Source organism: Somniosus microcephalus, chromosome 5 (genome assembly GCF_052327205.1).
Source record: "Somniosus microcephalus isolate GS21.2 chromosome 5, FLI_Smic_1.0, whole genome shotgun sequence".
Lineage (NCBI taxonomy): Eukaryota > Metazoa > Chordata > Chondrichthyes > Squaliformes > Somniosidae > Somniosus > Somniosus microcephalus.
This window is the reverse complement of record NC_140991.1, coordinates 135,785,606-135,807,547: the sequence shown is the minus strand read 5'-3', so window position 1 is coordinate 135,807,547 and position 21,942 is coordinate 135,785,606. Positions and strand designations below refer to the sequence as shown.

Genomic DNA, 21,942 nt, shown 5'->3' with positions numbered 1-21,942 from the left:
CATGATCGCATTGAATGGCGGAGCAGGCTTGAGGGGCCGAATGGCCTACTCCTGCTCCTATCTTCTATGTTTATATGTTTCTATGTTAACCCCTATTAAAAACTGGACAGGCTGTTTGCCGGGGTGGGGGGGGGGAGCAGTGTAAAACCCACTCAAGCTGGCGATGACTCATTCGTATGGAAAGGAACTGTCCTGGGAACAATGGCCCGAGAGGCCCACTCCCAAGTCTTGATTAACAAGGCTGACGACTCATCGTTCTAGTCAAGATGAACTCGTTAAGTTAATCGGCAGGAAGATCGAAAAGAGATCAAAAACCATTTCAAACCATTCAAGAGATCAAAAACCCATTCCCCCAGGCCATGTGTCCATTAAAACCACAGACAACGGTTTGTGTATTGGAGGGGTATAAAAAGAGCAGTTTGGATAGCTCGCTCTCTCTCTCTCTCTCCTGCCCTCCACACAACGTAACATCAAGAAGAGCTGAGCCTTGCTCTTTCAACCGAGACGAACATCGACTAAGGCTGGGACTCGCATGCCGCAAGGCCGGTATGGAACCAGGTAGCCGAGACAAAGAGGAGGAAGCTGCAAGCAAGATAAAAGGGGCAATCTAGGTGAGCATTGCCAAGCCTACACACCCACAAGATCACTTAGCTGTGTGAGGGGGTGCCTGTATGTTCCTACCAAACCAGAGGGGGTTTAGAGTTGGAAGGGTCCTGTGATAGTTTAGTTCATGGGAGGGTGTTTTTTGGCTGTGGTAAGTTAGCATGGCAGAGGCTTGTTGGACAAGTCAGGGTTGTACTGTTTTAAACTGTACTGTTGTGTTCACACCGCTTGTACTGTGTGCGAGTGGAGTGGTTTTTGTTAACCTTAATAAACACTGTACGGGTGAGCCCGAAAACGCTGTCCGTGTTCAAATCTGTCCTCAGTAACCCCTATCGTCTAGAACTTGTATTAAGGGGGTTTGCGTGCTCGCTACGGGCGGGGCAAAATCACTTACAATAATTGGTGATTGCGGCAGAGGCCATAGGAAATTGGCCACAGCAAAATGGTTGCACAGCCTGCCCCTTAGCAAAATGAGTGCTGGATTTTCCAGTTTCAACTCTACATTGGTCAGGACTGCACTTTAACTGTTGCAACTTCCAGGTTCATTTTAATTTTAGTGTTACTGGACTAGTAATCAGAGGGCTGGATCAATAATTCAGAGAATTTGAATTCAAAACGCACCCTGGCTGTTTGAGAATTCAGTTCTTTATAAAACCTGGAAATTAAAAACTGGTATCAATATAAGTGACCATGAAGCGGTTTCTTTGTTGTTAAAACCCAATGGGGGAAAAATTCAGTATCGCCCCATTTGGGGCGCCATTATCGGCTATGCGCAAAGTTTAGCGCCTGGCGCTAATTATCGCCTCCGAAAGCAAACTTGGCTTTTATCGCCCCTGGAGGTGATTGGAGCGCTAAATCAGGTGCTACACAACTCTCTTAAGGCGCTAAGGCCGAGGAGCGAGGCGCTACCTCAGAGGGCGGGCCCAGCGCAGGTGCTGTCAGTTAGCGATTGAACACAGACACACTGGCGCTGGTCAGTTCTTAAAGGGGAGGGTCAATCTTGCTCTGCAGCCACACCCTGCTCACTGGAGCCTTGAATCTCGGCCTGGGCAGACCTGTGGCTAAATCTAGCAGCCAGACACTATGAAAAGGGCTAGGGAGCGAGCACAGCGCTTCTGCGAGCGGGCTTTGGAGGCTCTGGTTCGCGGGGTGGAGCACAGAAGATCCATTCTGTACCCAGAGAGTGGCAGGAGGCCTTTGCCACGCGAGTACAGAAGAGTGTGGAGGGAGGTGGCTCAGAGAGTGTCCTCAAGCAGCATGGTGCCTAGGACCCATGTGCAATGTAGGAAAACGTTCAACGACCTCACTCGGGTCGTCAGGGTGAGTGCCTTTTTTTCAAAACCTCTTCATCCCTCCATCTCAACCTCACTTTATGGCCAGAGGGTCTTGAAAGCCCCAATGCCCAACACTCATCCAACACCTATGGCCCTTTCATCAAACACTCACGCACATTCCACACTTTGCATACAGTAAGGGCTATTCAACCATGGGAGGTATTTCAGGCAAGATCATGGCTGCATACAGTAAGGGCTGTTCAACCATGGGAGGCATTTCAGGTAAGATCCTGGCTGCATATTTACTCAGACGCCGACCTTTTCCTTGCAGGCCAAGCTGTCTCATAATAGGAGATAGCAACAACGGACCGGTGGAGGGCGGCCTCACCTTCAAGCCCTCAGAAATCTTGAGGAGCGCATCCACAGGATTGTGGCAAGCCAGGTGATTGGTCCCATCGCCACTGGAGACGCCGACCCCGTTCTGGACAGCAATGGTAAGGTCATCACCTTTTTGTCCTCTCTCCTTACACTCATTCCTCACAACAGCAGCCTTTGACACTTTCAATCCAAATCACTAAATCGCTGCACTCATACCCCCCTTGCTGCCACCGTGTCCTCACGCTAAAGCCACTCTTGTACCTCCCTGCTTTCAGATGGTGATTCACCAGGTGAGGAGACGGGCCCTCAAGCTGCCAGTGAGAGTGAAGCTGAAAGCGAGGAGGAAAAGGAAGCCGGACCATCAACGCCACCCTCTACCGAGGCAGCCCATGCCCATACTGGGGACATGCCTTCCCTGGAGGGGAGCAGGGGGGAATGGTCTGATGAGGGTGAAGCTCCAGGACCCAGCGGGCTGCAGCAACGCGAGGGGGTTAGGGAAGCTCGGGGGCCTTCTCCCTGGAGGGAGAGTATGGCCTCGAGTCCTGCTGCACTGAAAGCAGAGGAGTAGCGGGTCCTCACTGAAATGAGCACCCAGGCAGAGCAAAGGCACACTGAGCTCATGGCTGCAGTGGTAAGGATGCCCGAATCAATTGAATCACTGGCAAGGAGTGTAGAGCACTTCGCTGTAGCACAGGTGGCTGCCACGCAAATGCTAAGTGCTGCAATGCGGTCAGTGGCTGGTCTCATGCAGACGCAGATTGAGGCCACGCGAGCACTGACTGCTGCCACCCTCGCTGGATCGGGCAGATTTCCCCGGGGCTCTCACCGCGCCGCAGCAGGCCAGCAATCTGTGCTCCATCAGATTGCTCTGGATGCTGAAGTGCTGCCCCGTAGGAGTGCCAGTGTGTCGGTCGAGCAGGGAGTTGCTGTCCTCTCTCAAGATGACAGCATTCCTGCTGCCACCACTGGCACTTCTCCACTGCAGTTGTCAGCACCTGTAGGACAGACTGCTGCCACCCATGCAGAGTTGGAGCAGTCAGCAGCCGGGCCCTCCAGGCCCAGAGCTGGTCCAGGCCGTCCCTCAAGGGCATCTGCAGTCTCAATTTCTGACACTCAGCAGCCTTCCCCCAGCCTTGCTCCAGCCACTGGGGTCCCAATATGGAGGAGCTGCAGGGTGGGAAGGGGGTAATTTCGCAAGAGAAACAGATCACCCTTGAAGGGCAAAAAGTAGGAGGTGTGGCAAAATGTTTTTCATTGTTTTATTGAAGGCCGAGGTTCATGGTCAAATTTTTGTTATTGTTTTGGACATTGTCTCCAGGTTGTGAGAGCCAGTTATGTGAATGACTGCTTTTTTTTGTGTTTCTTTCTATTACTTTGTCATGCAGAAATGAGACACACAGAATTTATGAAATAAAGAAGTGTCTGTATTCAAAATGTACATGTTTGGTCTTTGCACTCATTGTTGCCTTGACCGGCTTAGGGGTTGCGGGATGGTTTCATTCAGGTTGTTTGAATGGCAAAAGCCATTCCCTCAGAGGGGGCCTAGAAGCGACTTGCCTTCTGATGGACGGCCCTTCCACTTTGTGCCTCCCTCCCGCCTTGGTGCTGCTGATGATCATCCTCCTCATCTTCCTCCTCCTCCTCCTCTGCTGGTGCTCCAATGTCTGGTGGCATTGGCTGGGTCCTGAGGATTGCAAGGTTATGCAGCATGCAGCACACAACAACGAAGTGGGAGACTCGCTCAGGCGAGTACTGCAGGGCTCCTCCAGAATGGTCCAGACAGCGGAACCGTTGCTTGAGCACGCCGATTGTGTGCTCAACGATGTTCCTGGTAGCTTGATGGCTCTCGTTGTATCGTAGCTCAGCAGGGGTGCTGGGCGAACGGAGCGGTGTCATCAGCCAGGTGCACAGAGGATGTCCCTTGTCCCCGAGAAGCCAACCTCCTGGGTGATGCGGTGCCTGGAAAAGGTCTGCCACAGAAGTCTGGCGCAGGATGAAGGCATCGTGGCTGCTGCCTGGAAACTGGGCATTGACAGCGCGTATCAGCTGTCTGTGGTCACAGATCAACTGGACGTTTAAGGAATGGAAGCCCTTTCGGTTGCGGAAATCCTCGGCATTCTCTTGCGGCGCCCGCAAAGCCACATGCGTGCAGTCAATGGCGCCCTGCACCATGGGGAAGCCCGCTATCATCGCAAAGCCCATTGCGCGTTCTTGCTGCTTATCCGGGGTCATGGGGAAAGAGATGTACTCTCGTCTCCTTTTAAAGAGGGCATTTGTTACTTGACGGATGCAGCAATGCACCGCGAACTGGGAGATATTGGCGATGTCCCCAGTAGTTGATTGAAATGAGTCAGTGGCATAAAAGTTGGGAGCCACTGTTATCTTCACTGCCACTGACAGAGGCGTCCTGCTCCTCAGTTGAGGCTGCAGATCTGGCTGAAACAGGTGGCAGAGCTCAGTGATCACCTTCTTGCTGAATCGCAGCCTTCGCAAACACTGCTCCTCAGACATATTAACGTAGGAGAACTGTTGGCGAAAAACCCTGGGAGGGTAAGGTCTTCTGTACCGAGGCCTGTTGGCCCTCCTCCGTCTGGCCATGATTGCCACTCTCTCTCTGCGTCTCTGTGCCCTCTGAATGTGATGGAGAAGGACGACGTTCCCATTCATTGCAGCCCTCATAGAATCTGGCCAATCAAAGTTATGAAGGTCAAAAAGCAAAGTACCTGCAAAGTTATGGTCAGAAGCCAAAACTACCTCAGACAGCTTTGACTCAATGCAGAAGTCTCTCTTTCTCTCTTTGTCTCTCTCCAATTCTCTCTCTCTCTCTCAGAACGAGTGGTGCAAAAATGGCTACCACACAAAAGCCAGGAAGCGGGCCCACAGCGACTGGGAAGTGTTCCAGTCAACCTGTCGTTGGTAGCGCCAGGCAGAAAGGCGGGGGGCGCCACTGAATTTCTGATCCGGGGCGCCCCACGGGCGTTGCACTCTCGAATGACGTCAAGATCTGCGTGCGCAGGAGATCGGGCGGTATTGTTTAGCGCCACCGCAAAATGTCCGGTCAATTTCGCGAAAGGTGCAGATATCGCCGCGCCCGGGCGCTAGTTGCTTTGCGCCCCACTTGGCACCCTCTAAAGGCACTAATGGGAGGTGCAACCAACTGAATTTTTCCCCCTATGGGTTCACTGATATCCTTTAGGAAAGGAAACCTGCTATCCTTACCCAGTATGGCCTATATGTGGCACCAGTCCCACACCAACGTGATTGACTCTTAGCTGCCCTCTGAAGTAACCTAGCAAGTCACCAAATTCTATTAAGGATGGGCAATAAATGAAGGCATTGTGAGAATGAACAAAAAATATATTTGGCGTGGGCTTCTAGTGCTCTTGTACCCTCTTGCAAGTGTACCTGAGGGGCAGGGGAATGCAGTGAGGTTGCAGCATCATAAAGAGGCAGGCCAATGATTATCTGGGAACAAGGAATTAGACTACTGAGTGAAAAGAAAGTGGGCTCAAAATTCATGTACTCACCGCCACTCTGTAGCGCCAAAGGGACACATCATTCAGGTAAGTTTGAATTTAAGGGTTTGGACTGGGTTTTTTGATTTTATTGAAGTAGTGGCTTGCTGCAATAGATGTGTGTGGTGATTATTCTTGTTTTATAAGAAGCATTGTACTTGGTTGCCTGTTTTCCTGCCTTGAGATATATGCTGTAAACTTATTGGTTAGTTGATTCCATGTGACCTGTGGTGGCCATCTTAAATTCAGTTTTCTACAGTTTGGTTGAGACTGGGTGCTCAACATGTACTTGCTGGTTTTTTAAGGTTAATAAAGCCTAGCTTTTGAAAGGCAATCTACTCTTTATTTCAATTTATTAACCTTTTGCTATAATGGAACGATATCTTCGACCGGAACGATTTAATGCTGACTCTAATTCTGCAGGAGTGGATGATCAATGGAAACATTGGTATTGTACATTTAAAAACTTTTTGGGTGTGTTGGATCAGCAATCTCTAAATAAGTTGGACATACTAATCAACTACATTGCTCCGGATGTGTATAAGTATATTTTGGACTGTGAAACTTATGAATTGGCTATTGCTACGTTGGAAATTTTTTTTGTTAAACCCAAAAATGAGGTACTTGCACATCACCTTTTATCTGCCCATAGGCAGCAGGCGGGAAAATCCTTGGATGCTTATTTACAAGCACTCCGGCGCCTTGGTGCTAACTGTAATTATAAGGCCGTGTCTGCAGAAGAACATAGGGAAGAGTCGATACAGGATGCATTTATTAATGGATTACTGTCTAGATCAATTCGTCAGCGGTTATTAGAAAATAAGATCTTGGACCTTAAGAGTGCTTTTGAGCAAGCCTCTACATTGGATTTGGCTCAGAGAAGTTTGGATTCTTATGCTCTTTTTGATCGGCCTGCGACCGTGGTTTCGGCAGTTCCGGATGAAAGGGAGTTACATGGATTTAATAGGACTGGTTTACCAGATTCCGAAACAGTTTCTACTTCGGCAGCTGTTGCCTCTAGGATTCAGAAGTGTTATTTTTGCGGGAACGCCCGGCACCCCCGTCTGAAGTGCCCTGCCCGGGAGGCTGTGTGTAGTAAATGCGGCAAGGGAGGTCATTACGCACGTGTTTGCAAATTGGTTGCCTCCTCTGCGACCATTCAACCTTTAGATAGGGCATTTATTGCATCCGTTTCTGCCGCCTTTTCCCATGGCCTAAACAAAGCTATAGTTATGGCCCAAGTTAATGGGTTAGAAGTGAAGGCCCTTATAGATACGGGCAGTACTGAGAGCTTTATAAGTCTTCAGTTTGTGAGGGAGAAGCGTTTGAAAATTTCGCCTGTTTCCTATCAGGTGTGTATGGCTCAGACGACTCTCACCTCACAAGTAGCTGGTTGTTGCCTTGTGAAATTAATTCTCCTAGGTAATACATATACTGATATATGCCTATCCGTTCTGCCTAATCTCTGTGCGGACATTTTGATTGGTCATGATGTGCTTCAATTACATGAGTCCCTCAGTCTTTCTTTCAGAGGAACCAAGCCACCTTTGTCTATTTGTGGATTAACTTCTTTATTCATTTCTCCATTATCACTTTTTTCCAATTTGATGCCGCACTGTAAGCCAATTGCTACCAAGTCAAGAAGGTATAGCAGTCAGGATAAAGAATTTATTAATTCTGAAGTTCAACGTCTTTTATCGGAAGGAATCATTGAACCTAGTTTTTCGCCCTGGCGGGCACAGGTAGTTGTCACCACTAATGAGAGACATAAGAAGCGAATGGTGATAGACTACTCTCAAACTATTAACAGGTATACTCAATTAGATGCGTACCCCTTGCCTAAGATTGATGAGCTTATCAATAAAGTATCTCAATATAAGGTTTTTAGCACAATTGACCTAAAGAGTGCTTATCATCAGATTCCTATCGCTAAGAGGGACAAACCATATACGGCCTTTGAAGCTGGCGGAAAGCTGTAACAGTTTTGCCGAGTACCATTCGGTGTTACTAACGGTGTTGCCTGTTTTCAACGGGCAATGGATGCTTTTATAAGTGATAACTCTCTCTCTGACACCTTCTCATATTTAGATGACATCACGGTGTGTGGCAAATCAAGGGTGGAGCACGATTTTAATCGAGAAAGATTCCTTCAAGTTGCGGAAAAAGTTGGCTTAACTTTCAATAAAGAGAAGTGTATTTTTTCGACCACCGAGGTAAATTTACTGGGGTATATTATCTCGGGAAACAAGATTAAACCAGATCCAGAACGGCTGCGACCACTGATTGATTTACCTTGCCCTACTAATTCTAAGGCCTTGCAACGAGTTGTTGGACTGTTTTCTTATTATTCTAATTGGATTGCAAACTTCTCGCAGAAGATCCAGCCCCTTATTCGGGTTATGACATATCCTCTATCATGGGAGGCCAGGATGTGTTTTGATAATCATAAAAAAGATATCCTTGGAGCAGTTGTGCATTCTATTGATGAGCAGGTTCCCTTTGTGATTGAGACGGACGCTTCCGATTTTGCAATTGGGGCTACCCTGAACCAAAATGGAAGACCTGTGGCCTTTTTCTCACGTAATCTGAGCAATAGTGAGCAGAGACATTCATCAATAGAGAAAGAGGCGTACGCAATAGTAGAAGCACTGCGTAAATGGAGACATTATTTATCTGGGCGACATTTTACGTTAGTAACTGACCAAAAATCTGTGTCCTTCATGTTTGATGTCAAACATTTCGGAAAGATTAAGAATGATAAAATAATGAGGTGGAGGATCGAGTTGGCATGCTACCATTTCGATATAGTCTATCGTCCAGGGAAGGATAATGTTGCCGCTGATGCGCTGTCGAGGGCTTATTGTTCTGTGCTTCGTGGAGATACGCTTATTAATCTTCATAATGCTTTGTGCCATCCTGGTGTTACGCGGATGATACACTTCGTACGCAGTAAGAATTTGCCCTTTTCAGTTGAAGACGTCAAGCGGATGACTTCGTCATGCTCTGTCTGCGCCCGGTGTAAACCAAATTTCTTTAAGCCTCAACAAGCTCATCTTATAAAGGCTACTTCTCCCTTTGAACGCCTGAGCGTTGATTTTAAGGGGCCTCTTCCTTCAACGACTCAGAATTGATATATATTTACTGTTGTGGATGAGTTTTCAAGGTTCCCTTTTGCTTTTCCTTGTGCAGATGTATCAGCTGCTACAGTTATTAAATGTCTGACTCAACTTTTTGTCATCTTTGGGATGCCTGCGTATATCCATTCGGATCAGGGAAGTTCTTTTATGTCTTCCCAGTTGAAGGAATACCTCCAGAGTCGGGGAATTTCTACTAGCAGAACTACCCCGTATAATCCCCAGGGTAATGGACAGTGCGAACGATACAATGGGGTGATCTGGAAGGCAGTTATGTTGGCTTTGACATCCCGGAACCTTAAGAATACACAGTGGGAAATGGTACTGCCTGATGCCCTGCATTCCATTAGATCATTGCTTTCAACGGCTACTAATGTGACCCCCATGAAAGGCTCTTCAACTATCCGCAGAGATCCACTACGGGATATTCGGTACCTTCATGGCTTACTATGCAGGGACCTGTGCTGCTCCGACGCCATGTTAGACTGTCAAAGTATGATCCTTTAGTGGAGGAGGTGGAGCTATTGGAGGCAAATTCCCAATATGCTCACATTCGATTCCAAGATGGGAAAGAAAGTACGGTTTCAGTTAAAGACTTAGCTCCTTGTGGTGGCCAGCCCTCTCCTGAGGACATTAACAATAGCCATAATTCAGATAATGTTGATGTCGTCACAGATACTATGAACATTTCCAATCCTATTGCAGACACTTACAATTCTCTTAGTCTGCCCCCGATGGATGTTCATGACCCTCCCAGTCTACCTTCTAATGGGACTTCTAATCCAGAAACCGTTGATAATCGGGATATTGATAGCCTCCCTGCAGAAGATATTTCTGTGTCTTCTGGTGTGGGAGGGCAAGGAACTCCACCAAGGCTAAGAAGGTCGACATGAACAAGATATCCGGTCGACCGATTAAAAATGGACTTTTAAAATAATTAATAATTTAATAGTAAAATTTTAAAATTGTTGAAGGCATTATACATGTATTGCTCTAGTCATAAATAACTAATTGTAAACTGTAAAGGCTACCTAGGTTGAAGTATATTTTAAAAGGAGGGGTGAATGTGGTGATTATTCTTGTTTTATAAGAAGCATTGTAATTGGTTGCCTGTTTTCCTGTCTTGAGATATATGCTGTAAACTTATTGGTTAGTTGATTCCATGTGACCTGTGGTGGCCATCTTAAATTCAGTTTTCTACAGTTTGGTTGAGACTGGGTGCTCAACATGTACTTGCTGGTTTTTTAAGGTTAATAAAGCCTAGCTTTTGAAAGGCAATCTACTCTTTATTTCAATGTGAAAAGTTTTTTAAGTGTGTAGGGAGTGCTACTGGATGCTTGCAAGGCCTCAGATGGTAAATGAAGGTGTTTGAGAAGACAGAACATGCTGCGAATACTCAGCAGGTCACGCAACATCTGTAGAGAGAAAATAAGAGTTCACGTCTCAGGTCGACATGCTGCCTGACCAACTGAGTATTTCCAGCATTTTATGCTGTCATTTCACATTTACAGCATTCGCTTGCAGAGGGAAGAGGAAGACACAGAAGAGGAGGAAGCAGCAGAGGAGGAACCAGACGGAAGGATGCATCCCAGACAGCCCCTTTGTGGCCGGGATATCCGGGATGGAATCATCCGCCTGCGGTCCCACTGGTTGGGCCGGCTGCCTCTTCTTGTTGACCCACTGGCTGGGCAGGCTGCATTTCTTAGGTGTGTGAAATAAGGAAGGCACAAGGGTGGAGTTGTGTTGATAGGAGGGCGGGAAAGCAAGAGGTGCATTTCAGAAAAGATACAACGCATCTTGTATCCTTTCACCCCCGCCACTGGCCAAGGGCTCAACCATGCCCCTGCCAAGAATGGCCTGCACCGTCTCCTCCAAGGGGGTGAGGTGAGGCTAAGAATGGGAGATGTGCCTCGTCATTGGTGCAGATTGTTGGTAGGTGAGTGATTGGGGGTCGTGGATTGGGAAGTGTGTGAGGCTAGTGGTGCAGTTGGTAGGCGATGGCTTTTCAAGATGCATTCACTGACCTTGACCAGTGGGCTAAGGGGCCATGCACACTGAAGCAACACAAAATAAAATAGCAGACCTCTTCATTCCCCACAATTCCTCGCAAGCTCCACAGCTTTGCTCCCAGAGGCTGTGGAAGCTGCAACGCCGGACCTGGACAGAAACTTCATCCCAGATCCCTCCAGCAATGCCACCAGGACGACGCTGCATGGCAGATGAGTGCTGCGCCATCGATCTCCATGCTCCCCAGACCAATTTCACTCGGTTAGAGTTGCTGCCATTTCCAGCAGCCGTTAACTGCAGTTACCAGTGACACCGGCAACTTAGCTGGTGAACACGAATTTTTCCCACAGTGTGTCTGAGATTGAGACAGCAAGGCTCAGACTTCACAACGTTCCAACTCCATTGTACAGGTTTTATTGGCCCAAATAAGGGAACTGAAGCAGGAAATATTTGGGACCAAGGGAAAGAGGCCAATCAAAAGCATGGGGGAAGCCCAATTGAAAGACGTAGTTACTTCCACCAATCCCCACACAGAGGGGGCGATTTTGCCAGCCCTGGGGAGGCAAGTATGGAGGTGGGATTACCAGGAAAATGGCAGAATCTGGGAGCGGGTACCCATCCCACCCCCAACCCGCCTCCGTGCCATCTTTCCAAGAGGCAGGTTCCCGACTCGTGCCGGGTCCCAACTCCTCCAGACGGGAAGGGGATTAGTGCCAATTAACTGCCTGTTAACAAGTAGTTAACAGGCAATTTTTTGGCTGATCCCTATTTTGAGCCCTAAAGTGTGGGCTTCCCAACACCTCCGAATCTCACTAGGGTCAGCGAGGCGAGCCGTGGGTCTGCGGGGGTCGGAGGGGCCAAAATGTCCAGTGTGCAGGTGAGTGATGAGTGCAAGTGTGGAGAGGTAAGTGTGTGAGGGGAGTGTAAAGTGTTTTAATAAGATTACTTACCTTTGCTTCTTCCTCCAGGCTTCATCCCTTTAGGTTGCATAGCTGCCTCATCTCACCGGCAGAGAAAGCAGAATGGCCGCTACATTCTTAAATGCAGCAGCCTTCTACTTTCTGCTCAGGAAAGCTTTCAAAGTGAGCCTGTGTCCAAGGTTTTCAGTGTTTGACAGCTTCACAGAGCTGTCAAACGATGACAATTCATCTGTCAAAAAATCTTGGCAGATGAAACATCATTCGCTGACAGGCTTAACAAGGCCAATCAAGAGAAAATAGCGTGGGTTGGCCAGACGTTGATGGAGGCGGGACTAAAACCTGACAAGCAGCTTTCCCGCCTCCATCACGTCCCCATTGATAAAATCACCCCCAGAGTGGGGGAATTTTAACCCCTAAAAATGAGCGGGTATGAATCTGGTGGGGTGTTAAAATGTTAAAAATCTGAATCCCAACCCCAACCCACCCACTTCCACTTCTAACGGAGGCGGGACGGGGGTTGGGCAACCTAACCCGTTCGCAGGAGGCAGGTTGGCAATTTAAATATTATAATGAGGCTGCATGTCTCAGATTTAACTACCATTTTAAATTTAACCCTGGCCAGCCAACATTTCCAGGCTTCGGGAAACCCGACTGCTGAAGGGAGGCGAGAACTGCTGGATCCAGGATGTAAATGCCTTTCCACTTAACTGCTGGATCTAGTATACCCATTTTACCAATCCCCTGACCCATCCAATCTACCCCCCCACCCCCCGACCCTACCGATCTCTTCCATGAGGCCTCCGATCTTCCCCCCACCCCGACCCCATCCCCCTCTCTTCCCTGGCTCCTGACTCTGATCATCCTCCCCCACCCCAGGCCTCCCCAATCCTTCCTTCCATCCCCTCTGCCCCCCGGCTGTGGTCTGGTGTGGAAGACCAACCCTCCAGACAGCCAGCCAGCCTCTCAATCTGGTTGGTTGCGGCTGGGAAATGGAGACAAAAAGTGGTATCAGGTCCTGCCATTAAAATTGGCAGGGCGTGGGGACCTCAAACCAGATCTAAACACCTCCCACCACCCCCGCCTCAGAGTTAATATCCAGCTCAGCGAGTCAATGCCAGATAAAGTTCAATGACCTCACCAGGTTAGCCAGGAATTGTCACACTTTGCTCCAATGCAATGCTTCCTATGTCTCAACCCATCTGCCGCTTAAACCCTCATCCATGCCTCAGTCACCTCCAGACTCAACTATTCCAATGCTCCTCTAGCTGGCCTGCCATCCTTCACCCTCTATAAACTTCAGCTCATCTAAAACTCAAGTTATTCTTGAGCATAACCCAGCCAGTTTTGATGTAAAGCTATAGCAACAGACTTCAAAAGAACTGCTGGAGGACAACACTGAGGAGTTTGAGGAACCAGAGCAGCATGTAGCTGTAAGAGCAATTTGGTAGACCTTAATATCAGATACTTTCTCAAAAAGACCCCAAGAAGGGATTTAGCGCCACAATGTGTGGCAGCAGTCAAGAGAGCAAATTGGATCTTGGGCTGTATATCCAGAGATATAGAGCAAAATCTTGGAAAGTGATAGATGTTGCACATTAACTCTGAAATTAAATATAAATCAGTGTAAAAAACTCATTAAGAGAGTTTGTTATGCAGGTTTATTTGGTGCTGCCACTCATTCCAAGGCTGACTGTGTGATTGAATTGAATAGCGGAGCTGGCTTGAGTGGTTGAATGACCTACTCCTGTTCCTAATGTTCCTTTGATCCCATGCATTAGAACACCATATGAGTTGTGGAATATTCCACACTTAGCACCATATGTCGAAAGTTCCTGGGCAAGTACCTTAGTAACTCAAACAATCCCTCATGCTTGGAAAAAATGGGGCCCCAGAAATCAGGATCCCTACTCTTATCAATTATGAATAAAAGCGACATCATCCTTCATCCAAGCGCAACTTGCTCCTCCTGGAACACCTCTGCCCTTGTGCTCTGTGGATTACCTAGTCTGCTGACCTCACACTGACTGCCTCACTCCAACTCCATCAGGTGGTGGGATCTGTGCTGGTGCTGGGCTGTGGGAGGGTGAATGACAAAGTGGCATGTGAGCTATTGGGCAAGCTCATTTCGGTGGGGCTCTAAGACAGCTTCTTCTGCCATATCTGCAGACCCACAAAGAGGAAAATTGTTAGCAAGAAGTCTTCATAACAAATTGTTGTCAAATAGGTTTCACCAATGATATGATGTTTCTGCTTCTCTATGAAAGCTTTTGTGTGTTATTGATTAGCTAGTGAAAGAATAAGTATTGTATAAACCTTACGCTGTAACCAGGTCTTCTGCTTACTTGTCCAAATCTGCCCCTGGATTTCTAGGCCCTGCTGCTCAAAAGTGATCAAAGGATGCAAGGTGGTCATTGCCCTTCCAGTAGCCATGTCTCTCTTGTTATGTGCTGCTTTCTGCTACAAAAGCATGCAGCGCTTATTTACCATTGATTACAGTGCCAAGGGAGAGCATTCAAAGACAGAATCATGCAGCTTGCAAATGCTGGCCATTGAAGGAGTTGTTCTGTCCAGCTATCTACTGGAGAGGATGGTGTTGGGTAAGGGAGGTGCTGAAAAGTGCACAGTGCAGCGTAATGGGCACCCATGGGAAGGTGGAGACAAAAGTGCCACACTGTCTTGTTGACTCAACGTGCATCGTGCGGAAAGAGATGGGGCCTCCTGAGCTGCACTTGGTGCAGTATGATTTCTATCACTTCTTCATCAAAGCAAGGGGTTCCATTCCTCCCCAGACTGTTGCCAAATATCTCTTCAGCTGAACTGTGCAGCCAATGTTCCAATCAATGATTTCCACTTTAAACTGCAGCACCTGGAAATATGAGCAGATCCAGGTGCATTTCATTTGGGAAACACTCTGCCTGACCCAAGATCAGGTGGAGGGCGAGGGAGGCATATTGATCCTATATGTGAAAAATTTCATAATAAAATTACTTGCATACAAAGGGAGAACGAGCAAAAGCAACAGACCGCTTCACAATTTATAAGATTAAATCTGGGATGGTGATCCACCTCCTTATTTTCACACGATTCTTTCCTATGTAGGTGGGTCAAAATACCAGCTTAACAACACAGATTGGTAGAGACCAGATTATGTAATTGGTGTTTGAGTTTTGCCCCACTCACTGTAATATGATAGCAATATACAGCCACGGCCACATCCAGCAGCCAAGTTGACTGAATTTGCTAAACATTTAAAAAGTAACATCAGCAAAAAATAAAAAAGTGTTCAAAATCTATACTGAGCAACAACAGATCCTCTCCATGCTTCATGAGCAGCATGTTACTGCTACCAGTGTTTGATGTGTCCATTCTGTTTGTGCTCCATGGCAGATAGTTTTGAGAGCCATCTGTTCACAATTCTATTCAACTGTGCCATGTGTTTCTTTTAAATGAGATTCACACATTCTGAATTATTTCACCTTGTGAGAATCATCTGTACAAGGTATCACTGACTGTAAGTAATGTTAATCTAATATCATGTGTCTTATTTTATGTTTTTATGCTAGATATCTCCTTGGGTTCAGCATCACCTGTAAATGGGGCAAACCAGATATGTTGTAACTTGTCCAACATCTGAGTAAATGTAGGAAGACCCAGGGGTCGAAGAAGAAACCCTATACTTCAATTTACTGCAAACATACAAAAAAGGAAGTGGAGCATACCCTTGGGTTCAGGTCAGGGCCAGTGCTTGGCCCTGTGAAGATTTGGGGGGTCGGGGGTAGAAAGAGCAAATTTTAAAAACTGATTTTTTAAAGGAGCACAGGGCCAGTTAGATTGTTCTTCCAGGAATTGGGAGGGAGCCTGCAAACGCACCCCTCCTCCCCTACTAATGTACCCACAAACCACTGATGGTCCATTTCTGGCAGTCCCTTCCCCTACCTACTTCAGGGGGTGAGCGGGGGAGGTTCCATGATGGGCGTGATCCTGGTGTAACTGCCGGGATTGCACGTCTATGGATTTTCTAATCTCCTTTCTTCATTGTTTATTTTATGTGAGAAAAACAATTTAAATGGGACCAGTCTTCATGAAAAAGTATTGCCAAACCAGTTTTGGTTGTGGAGGGAGAAGATTCAGACGAGTGTTACAGCTAAACTGAGTACAAGTGACAAGGAAATGGTTGTGACCCAATTGAAAATATTACATTGTGTATTCGTAAACAAATAAAAATGATGACATTGCCTCTTTAAAATAAAAATCCGACCATATGGCTGACCTCCTGATTGGAGCTGCTGTTTTGTAGCTGTAGACAGGCTGGGAGTGCTGAGGTATAACATCTCGGTGCCCAGTCTAATGCTACCAGCAACCCTTCTGTTCAAAAGTTTCAAATGAGCATCTCCAAGTCACTGACAGCCTTCTCAGGACAGCCATACACGAGTATAATTTAATTGTTATTTTTTTATTATAAAGCAATACATCTTTGCCAGCAAATTGTGATGGAATTGGGAGCCCTGAGATTTGCATAAGTTTTGTTAATATCTTCAAATTACACAAGAAATGTAAACATGTAGAAAGCTATGTTTAAATTTCTCCTATGTGTTGCAAGCATTGAAATCACAGCATCTGCGAGTGAATCATGAGTGCTGGCAATCTTACATCATAGAGGCTTATCCTGCAGTGTTCCTAGAGCCAGTAACAATGGACAAATCATTGGTGCAAGATCATCTCTCCCTACCCATATACTGGAGATATCCATTCATGCCAAAACATAAACATGGTTAAAAGTGGCAAGCTGTCACAAAGGCCAAGTGGCCTTAATACATTCTCTCATCCTTCTTATTCCCTTTTACCTGGATTTTTCTTTATTCGTAGCTGTAGGATTTGCAAGTTTTTATTTTGCTGTATGGGATGTCTGAGCATCCATAGTAAAATGTAAGCCCTCTATTAAATCTAAAAGCCTTTTAATTTTACCAAAAGATTTGCTGAAACAACCTGAGCAGCCTCTTGCTTCTACTTGGTCTACAGCAAAAAAAGCAAAAGAAATGCCAGAAATGACCAGCACAGTGCGTACATACAGAAGATCCCAAACTTCAGGTGAGAGGACAGGAGAACATGATCTCTTACTTGAGACTGTTGTCGAATGTAAGTGAGATTATAGGTCAGAGTATTCCTGTCGGTGTGACAAATCACTTCTCTCCCAAATACTCTAACAGATTTAGTAGTCTTCAATATTATTACTTCAACTGATAGCAAAGACTTGGACTTTAATCACTTATTGTGCATGTTTTTACCTGATCGTAACCATCTGTGAAGTATAATCATTTTATTTATGGCTATTCTCCCCTACTGTGGCAGAAATTATTTCCATGGTAATGTTGGCAGAATATGGTTATTAAGACAAAGCGGGCAGCAGACCCATTGAAGCACAGGTGGTTTATTAACTCTTTTTGAAACAATGGCATTAAGGCTAACCAGAGATATATATATTTTATTGCCACGGTGCAACATTTTAAATATCTGCTCCCATATGTTCAAATTTGAGTTCAGTGCAGTGCAGAATGGCAGCCACGTACCTAGCTGCCAGACCTTGGATTCAGCAGTGCCAGTGTCAGAAGGCAGGTTGCCAGACCACGCCTCCTTGCCATCGTTTACACATGTGACCTTCCCTAGGCTGGTGCAGGGATGTTGCCTCCCTACCTGATTTTCCTTGATTTTCCTCTACTATTCTACCTGATTTCAGCCAGTATAGTGGAGCCCTGCGTGTTCATGACGTCAGTCAGCCCTTCCTGTCATCATTCATCCTCCATATAAACATAATGGATCAATGAGAGCCAAGCATGATGGAAGGTAGGTTATTCTGACAGATAGGGAGTTCATTTTGGGACTTTGGGAAAAAATCCAGATGGGTGGTAATTTTTGCATGAATTACTATATAATTAAAGCTCAGGCAGTTTCAGGACCCCAGTCGCCAGCAATGGAGAGCTGCGGAGACTACACCGTGATGAAGTGAGCACGGAAGCCCAGGGCACGGGCCTGGGCAGAGCTGCCGCAGTTGCAGATCTTGGCGGGAGGAGCAAATATTCAAATAGTATGGGTCCTGAAACAATAATAACCTTGGAAAAAGCAGAGTTAATATGACACAAGTTATCAGGGGAAAGCACATTCATGAACTGTTTATAACCACTAGTTTACCTTGAAACTGTGAGAATATGATGGTTCCCATTCGCTCTCCATTTCTAAACACAACTTGCCCCTGTCAAAAAAATGATAAAATAGTCTCATAAAACAGGTGGAACATATCAAAATGTAATAATTTTCTGGAAGTTAAGCTAAGTAAATCAGTCATCCAATAAGTTTTAATGTGGATTTAATGTACCTCTTACAACCAAAAACATCCCAATTTTTTTTTTGTAAGCTGCAACACTAACAAGTTCAGAGGTGAATATATTTATCAGCAACCCAGTTACCTCAGACAGATTTGGAGACACCAAATTAGCAAAGAATATATATTTTTGAATTAAACATGGTTATGACAAAATAAGTGAGAACGTCACTCACACTGTCAAGACAAATAATGTTTTATTAAAAATCTGCGATTACCTTCATGAATTTCAGCTAGGATTTCCTTTAACTGAAAATGTGAAGCCATTTACTTATGCTTACTACTTGTTAAGTGACTTATGGAAAGGAGAAATGGCCCGGATTTTGAGTAGATAATAACGGTGAGGCTAACAGCACCCATCATTATTATGGAGTAAATCAGACAGCAACTTCTGGTGTTTGCACATGCATATTTAATCCGTAAGTTGCTGTCAGAGATACCCCACTCCTCCACAGGGTGCGCTGTAGCAGTCCTCGCTGATAGACTCAGCATTGAAAGACATGCAATGGCATGAACTTGTGGTACTTGCCCACTAGTTCCCCACTAAAGATGGCAGAAAAAGTTAAGGCTGGTGCATTCAGGAGTAAGTGAATTTTTAAACGCCGTGATAATTGATAATTACTGCCAAAAAACTTTGCTGACCCTGAAAAATTAATTTTATAAGTGTGGCGTCTCATTCCTTCAGATATGAATTAGTGTTGGAGATTTTAAAAAGATTAAAATAATTTTTTATTTTACTTTTTCTGTCTGTCTCTTTTATCTCTCTCTCTCTTAATCCCATCTGTCTTTCCCAATCTTTATTCCGCTTTCTGTACGTGGTTTAAATCTAATTTATACTTCCTGCTTTATACATCCTGGCTTAGACTCTGCCTGTCTCAGTGAGGATTCTTCAATCTGATTGATTGAAGAGCCTCGCTGTTACTTCTCCTGCTCACAGACGCACTTTGGATAAGACACCGGTTTAGAGCAAGTCTCCACTCTAAAGCCCACAAAAGCTTTGTGGGTAGCTGTCAGCGAGGTGAACAGCGAGCAGCGTCCCTTCACTGCTGACTGCAAAATCCAGGCCATTATGTTTTGAATATGTAACCTCAAGCAGCAAAAAAAAAGAAACAAGGCAAAATGAGTTGAAGAAATCCTGAACTGATAGTATATTGGCTGGCTCCCAGACAAACAACTCGAGCCCACTGCCAGCCCATTTGAGATTTCATTCCCCGGATTGCCTCCGCCTGCTCCCCCCACCCCACCCTCAGACCTAACTTGACGGCTGACTCAGTATGGGAGCAAAAAGAATAAAAATCAGACTGCTGCCAAGGTACCAGAGCCATGATTTTTCAGTCCCAGTGTCAGCAGTGTGAAAACTGACTTAAATATAGGATAATCACAACGGCCATTGACTTTAATGGAGGCGGAGCTGTGATAAATACTTTCTAACTGTTTTCGGCGAGGATAACGCGAAGCGGTACAAAAGTCCCAAAAACATACAGAATGAAATGATTAATGGTGCAAGTCTTTGGGGTATATAAAGCTAAAAGTTGGAGGAAATGGAACAACAGCTTTGTACAATTTACCCTGCAAAATGATACACTGGGTCTCGGCCATTTGTATTATTCATAGTTTGCACTTAATACTGATATTAACAAATACAGTGGCTTTCAAAAGGGTATAAATGAGTTTTTACATTCACACTGAAAAACACAGAGTAACAGTGTAATGACAACAACAACTTGCACTTACATACTATTTTTATTGAAGTGTTGTCACTGTTGTTATGTAAACAATGTCACAGCCACTAAGATCATTCAGTCACGTAGTAAACAGCATGGTTTAATCAGGACCAGTCACACTTCAAAATCTTTCATTCTATAAGAGAGGGTTTTTATTACCTTCAATGAAATTTCCTTTAGAAAGCATACTGTATTGGGCTCCATTTCCTCTTTGTTAATTGATGTTAAAATTGAGAATAAGAACATTCACTATGTGCACCAGTCTTCATGCTCTTTCTCCATATTTACAAAGAAACACTCTCTGATACTGTTAATGAATCTAAAGATAGAACAATGTTATTATTTTAACTGATAATGACTTCCCTGCAGGTTCAGATTCTGCCAAGTTCATGTGACTAATGCATCCAGTAAATTATTAATTAACCACCCATTCCTGGAGTGGAAACTACACACTTATAGAGACTTCAACTAATAAAAAAACAGCTATCAAACTAAATATTTTATTTCAGCTACTCTAAAAGCACACTTTACTTCCAACTAATACGACAGCCAGAACTTAAAACTAATGTGCATAACTCCCAACTGTCCCAGAAACTTAGGGGTTTCAGCTGGATTTGTGATATTTGTAATGTGTTAATAGGCTCATATGAAATTTCTCTGTCCACTATTTTAACAAGTGTCACCTTGGGTCAGTTGGTAACATTCATCTCTGAGTCAGATGGCTGTGCGTTGAAGCCCCACTCCAAGACATCATCTTGGCTGACTGCAGCACTATTGCCGGTGCCATCTTCCAAATGAGACGTTATCGAGGCCCTGCTCTGCCTGTTCAGGTGGATGTAAAAGATTTCACAGCAAAGTTGGTATACCCCCTCAACCAGAATAGTCAAAAAAACAGATTCATTGGTCATTCATCCCATTTATTGTTTGTGGGATTTATCAGGAGATTTCATTGAAGGTAATAAAAACCCTCTCTTATAGAATGAAAGATTTTGAAGTGTGACTGGTCCTGATTAAACCATGCTGTTTACTAGGTAACTGAATGATCTTACGCTCTAAAAAATATTGGCATGGTTTGTGAATTGTTCCCACAGCTCCAATGTATATTTATATACTGCACCACTAAAATAGACCACAGACTCAAACTGCTGAAATATTTAAATAGAGATAAAGGCAAAACAGCAAATGCTGAAAATCTATGGTAAAAATACTGTGAAGAGATGTTTAAAGTTCGAGCACATGAAGTTGTGAATGTGTTGGTGCACAACAGAATTGTCATCTACGTAAGGAATGACATTTCCTGATGTATGCCGATACTTTTTAAGCATAAGATGTAGTAAGAGAATACCAGTTTAGTTGAATAGTAGAAAGTTGAAACAATGGCACCACCCCCGCCATTATCGGGGAAGCGGGGAGGATGTGACGGAGCCCGGCAGCGGGCAAAGAATCCGGCAATGCTATGGATATGGAGGCCCTGCCAATCTTATTTTGAGTTAACACTCACCCAGATTAACTGCCTGGCCAGTGGGCAGGAGTGGAAACTAGTGGCAGGAGGAAGCAGCCAAGGACCCGTGGGGATGATTCCTGGCAGTCAGTAGTGGGGCGAGGGAGCGAGTCAAAAGATCAGGGGCCGTGATCGGGACTGGGAAGAGGTTGAAGGCTTCTTTGCGAGGCCCACAAGGAGTGCTCAAAGGAGCTGATCTTCAGTACTTACCTTACGCAGCCAATGCCTCCCGCTTGGATCTGCTGCCGGGCAGCTGACAGTGCGGACCTTCCCCTGATCTACGGTTAAGTTTAAGTTGTTAACGCATCTTTTTTCCTTTCAGATCCTGAGAGCTGCCTTATATTTCCAGCATTTTATACTTTTATTTGAATCACTTGAGTGTTTTTTGCCCAATTTGTCTCAATGTGACAGAGAGAACAGCAGCTGGGAGTGTGGTCGTCAAGCTTTCGATATGGATGTCATCACATATTGCTATCACTGGACTACTGATGTCCCTTATCATATTCATGA

At 45.4% G+C, this 21,942-nt stretch overlaps 1 protein-coding gene across 2 annotated transcripts in view; it reads right to left on the bottom strand.

Moving 5' to 3' along the window:
• gabbr2 (gamma-aminobutyric acid (GABA) B receptor, 2) overlaps nt 1-21,942 on the bottom strand; it is a 1,824,974-nt gene that overhangs the window by 361,361 nt on the left and 1,441,671 nt on the right. For both annotated transcript variants that reach the window (XM_085988269.1, XM_085988271.1), the window contains exon 8: nt 18,018-18,078. In XM_085988269.1, coding sequence (XP_085844395.1) covers nt 18,018-18,078 — 61 coding nt within the window. The remainder of the gene's footprint in view (nt 1-18,017; nt 18,079-21,942) is intronic.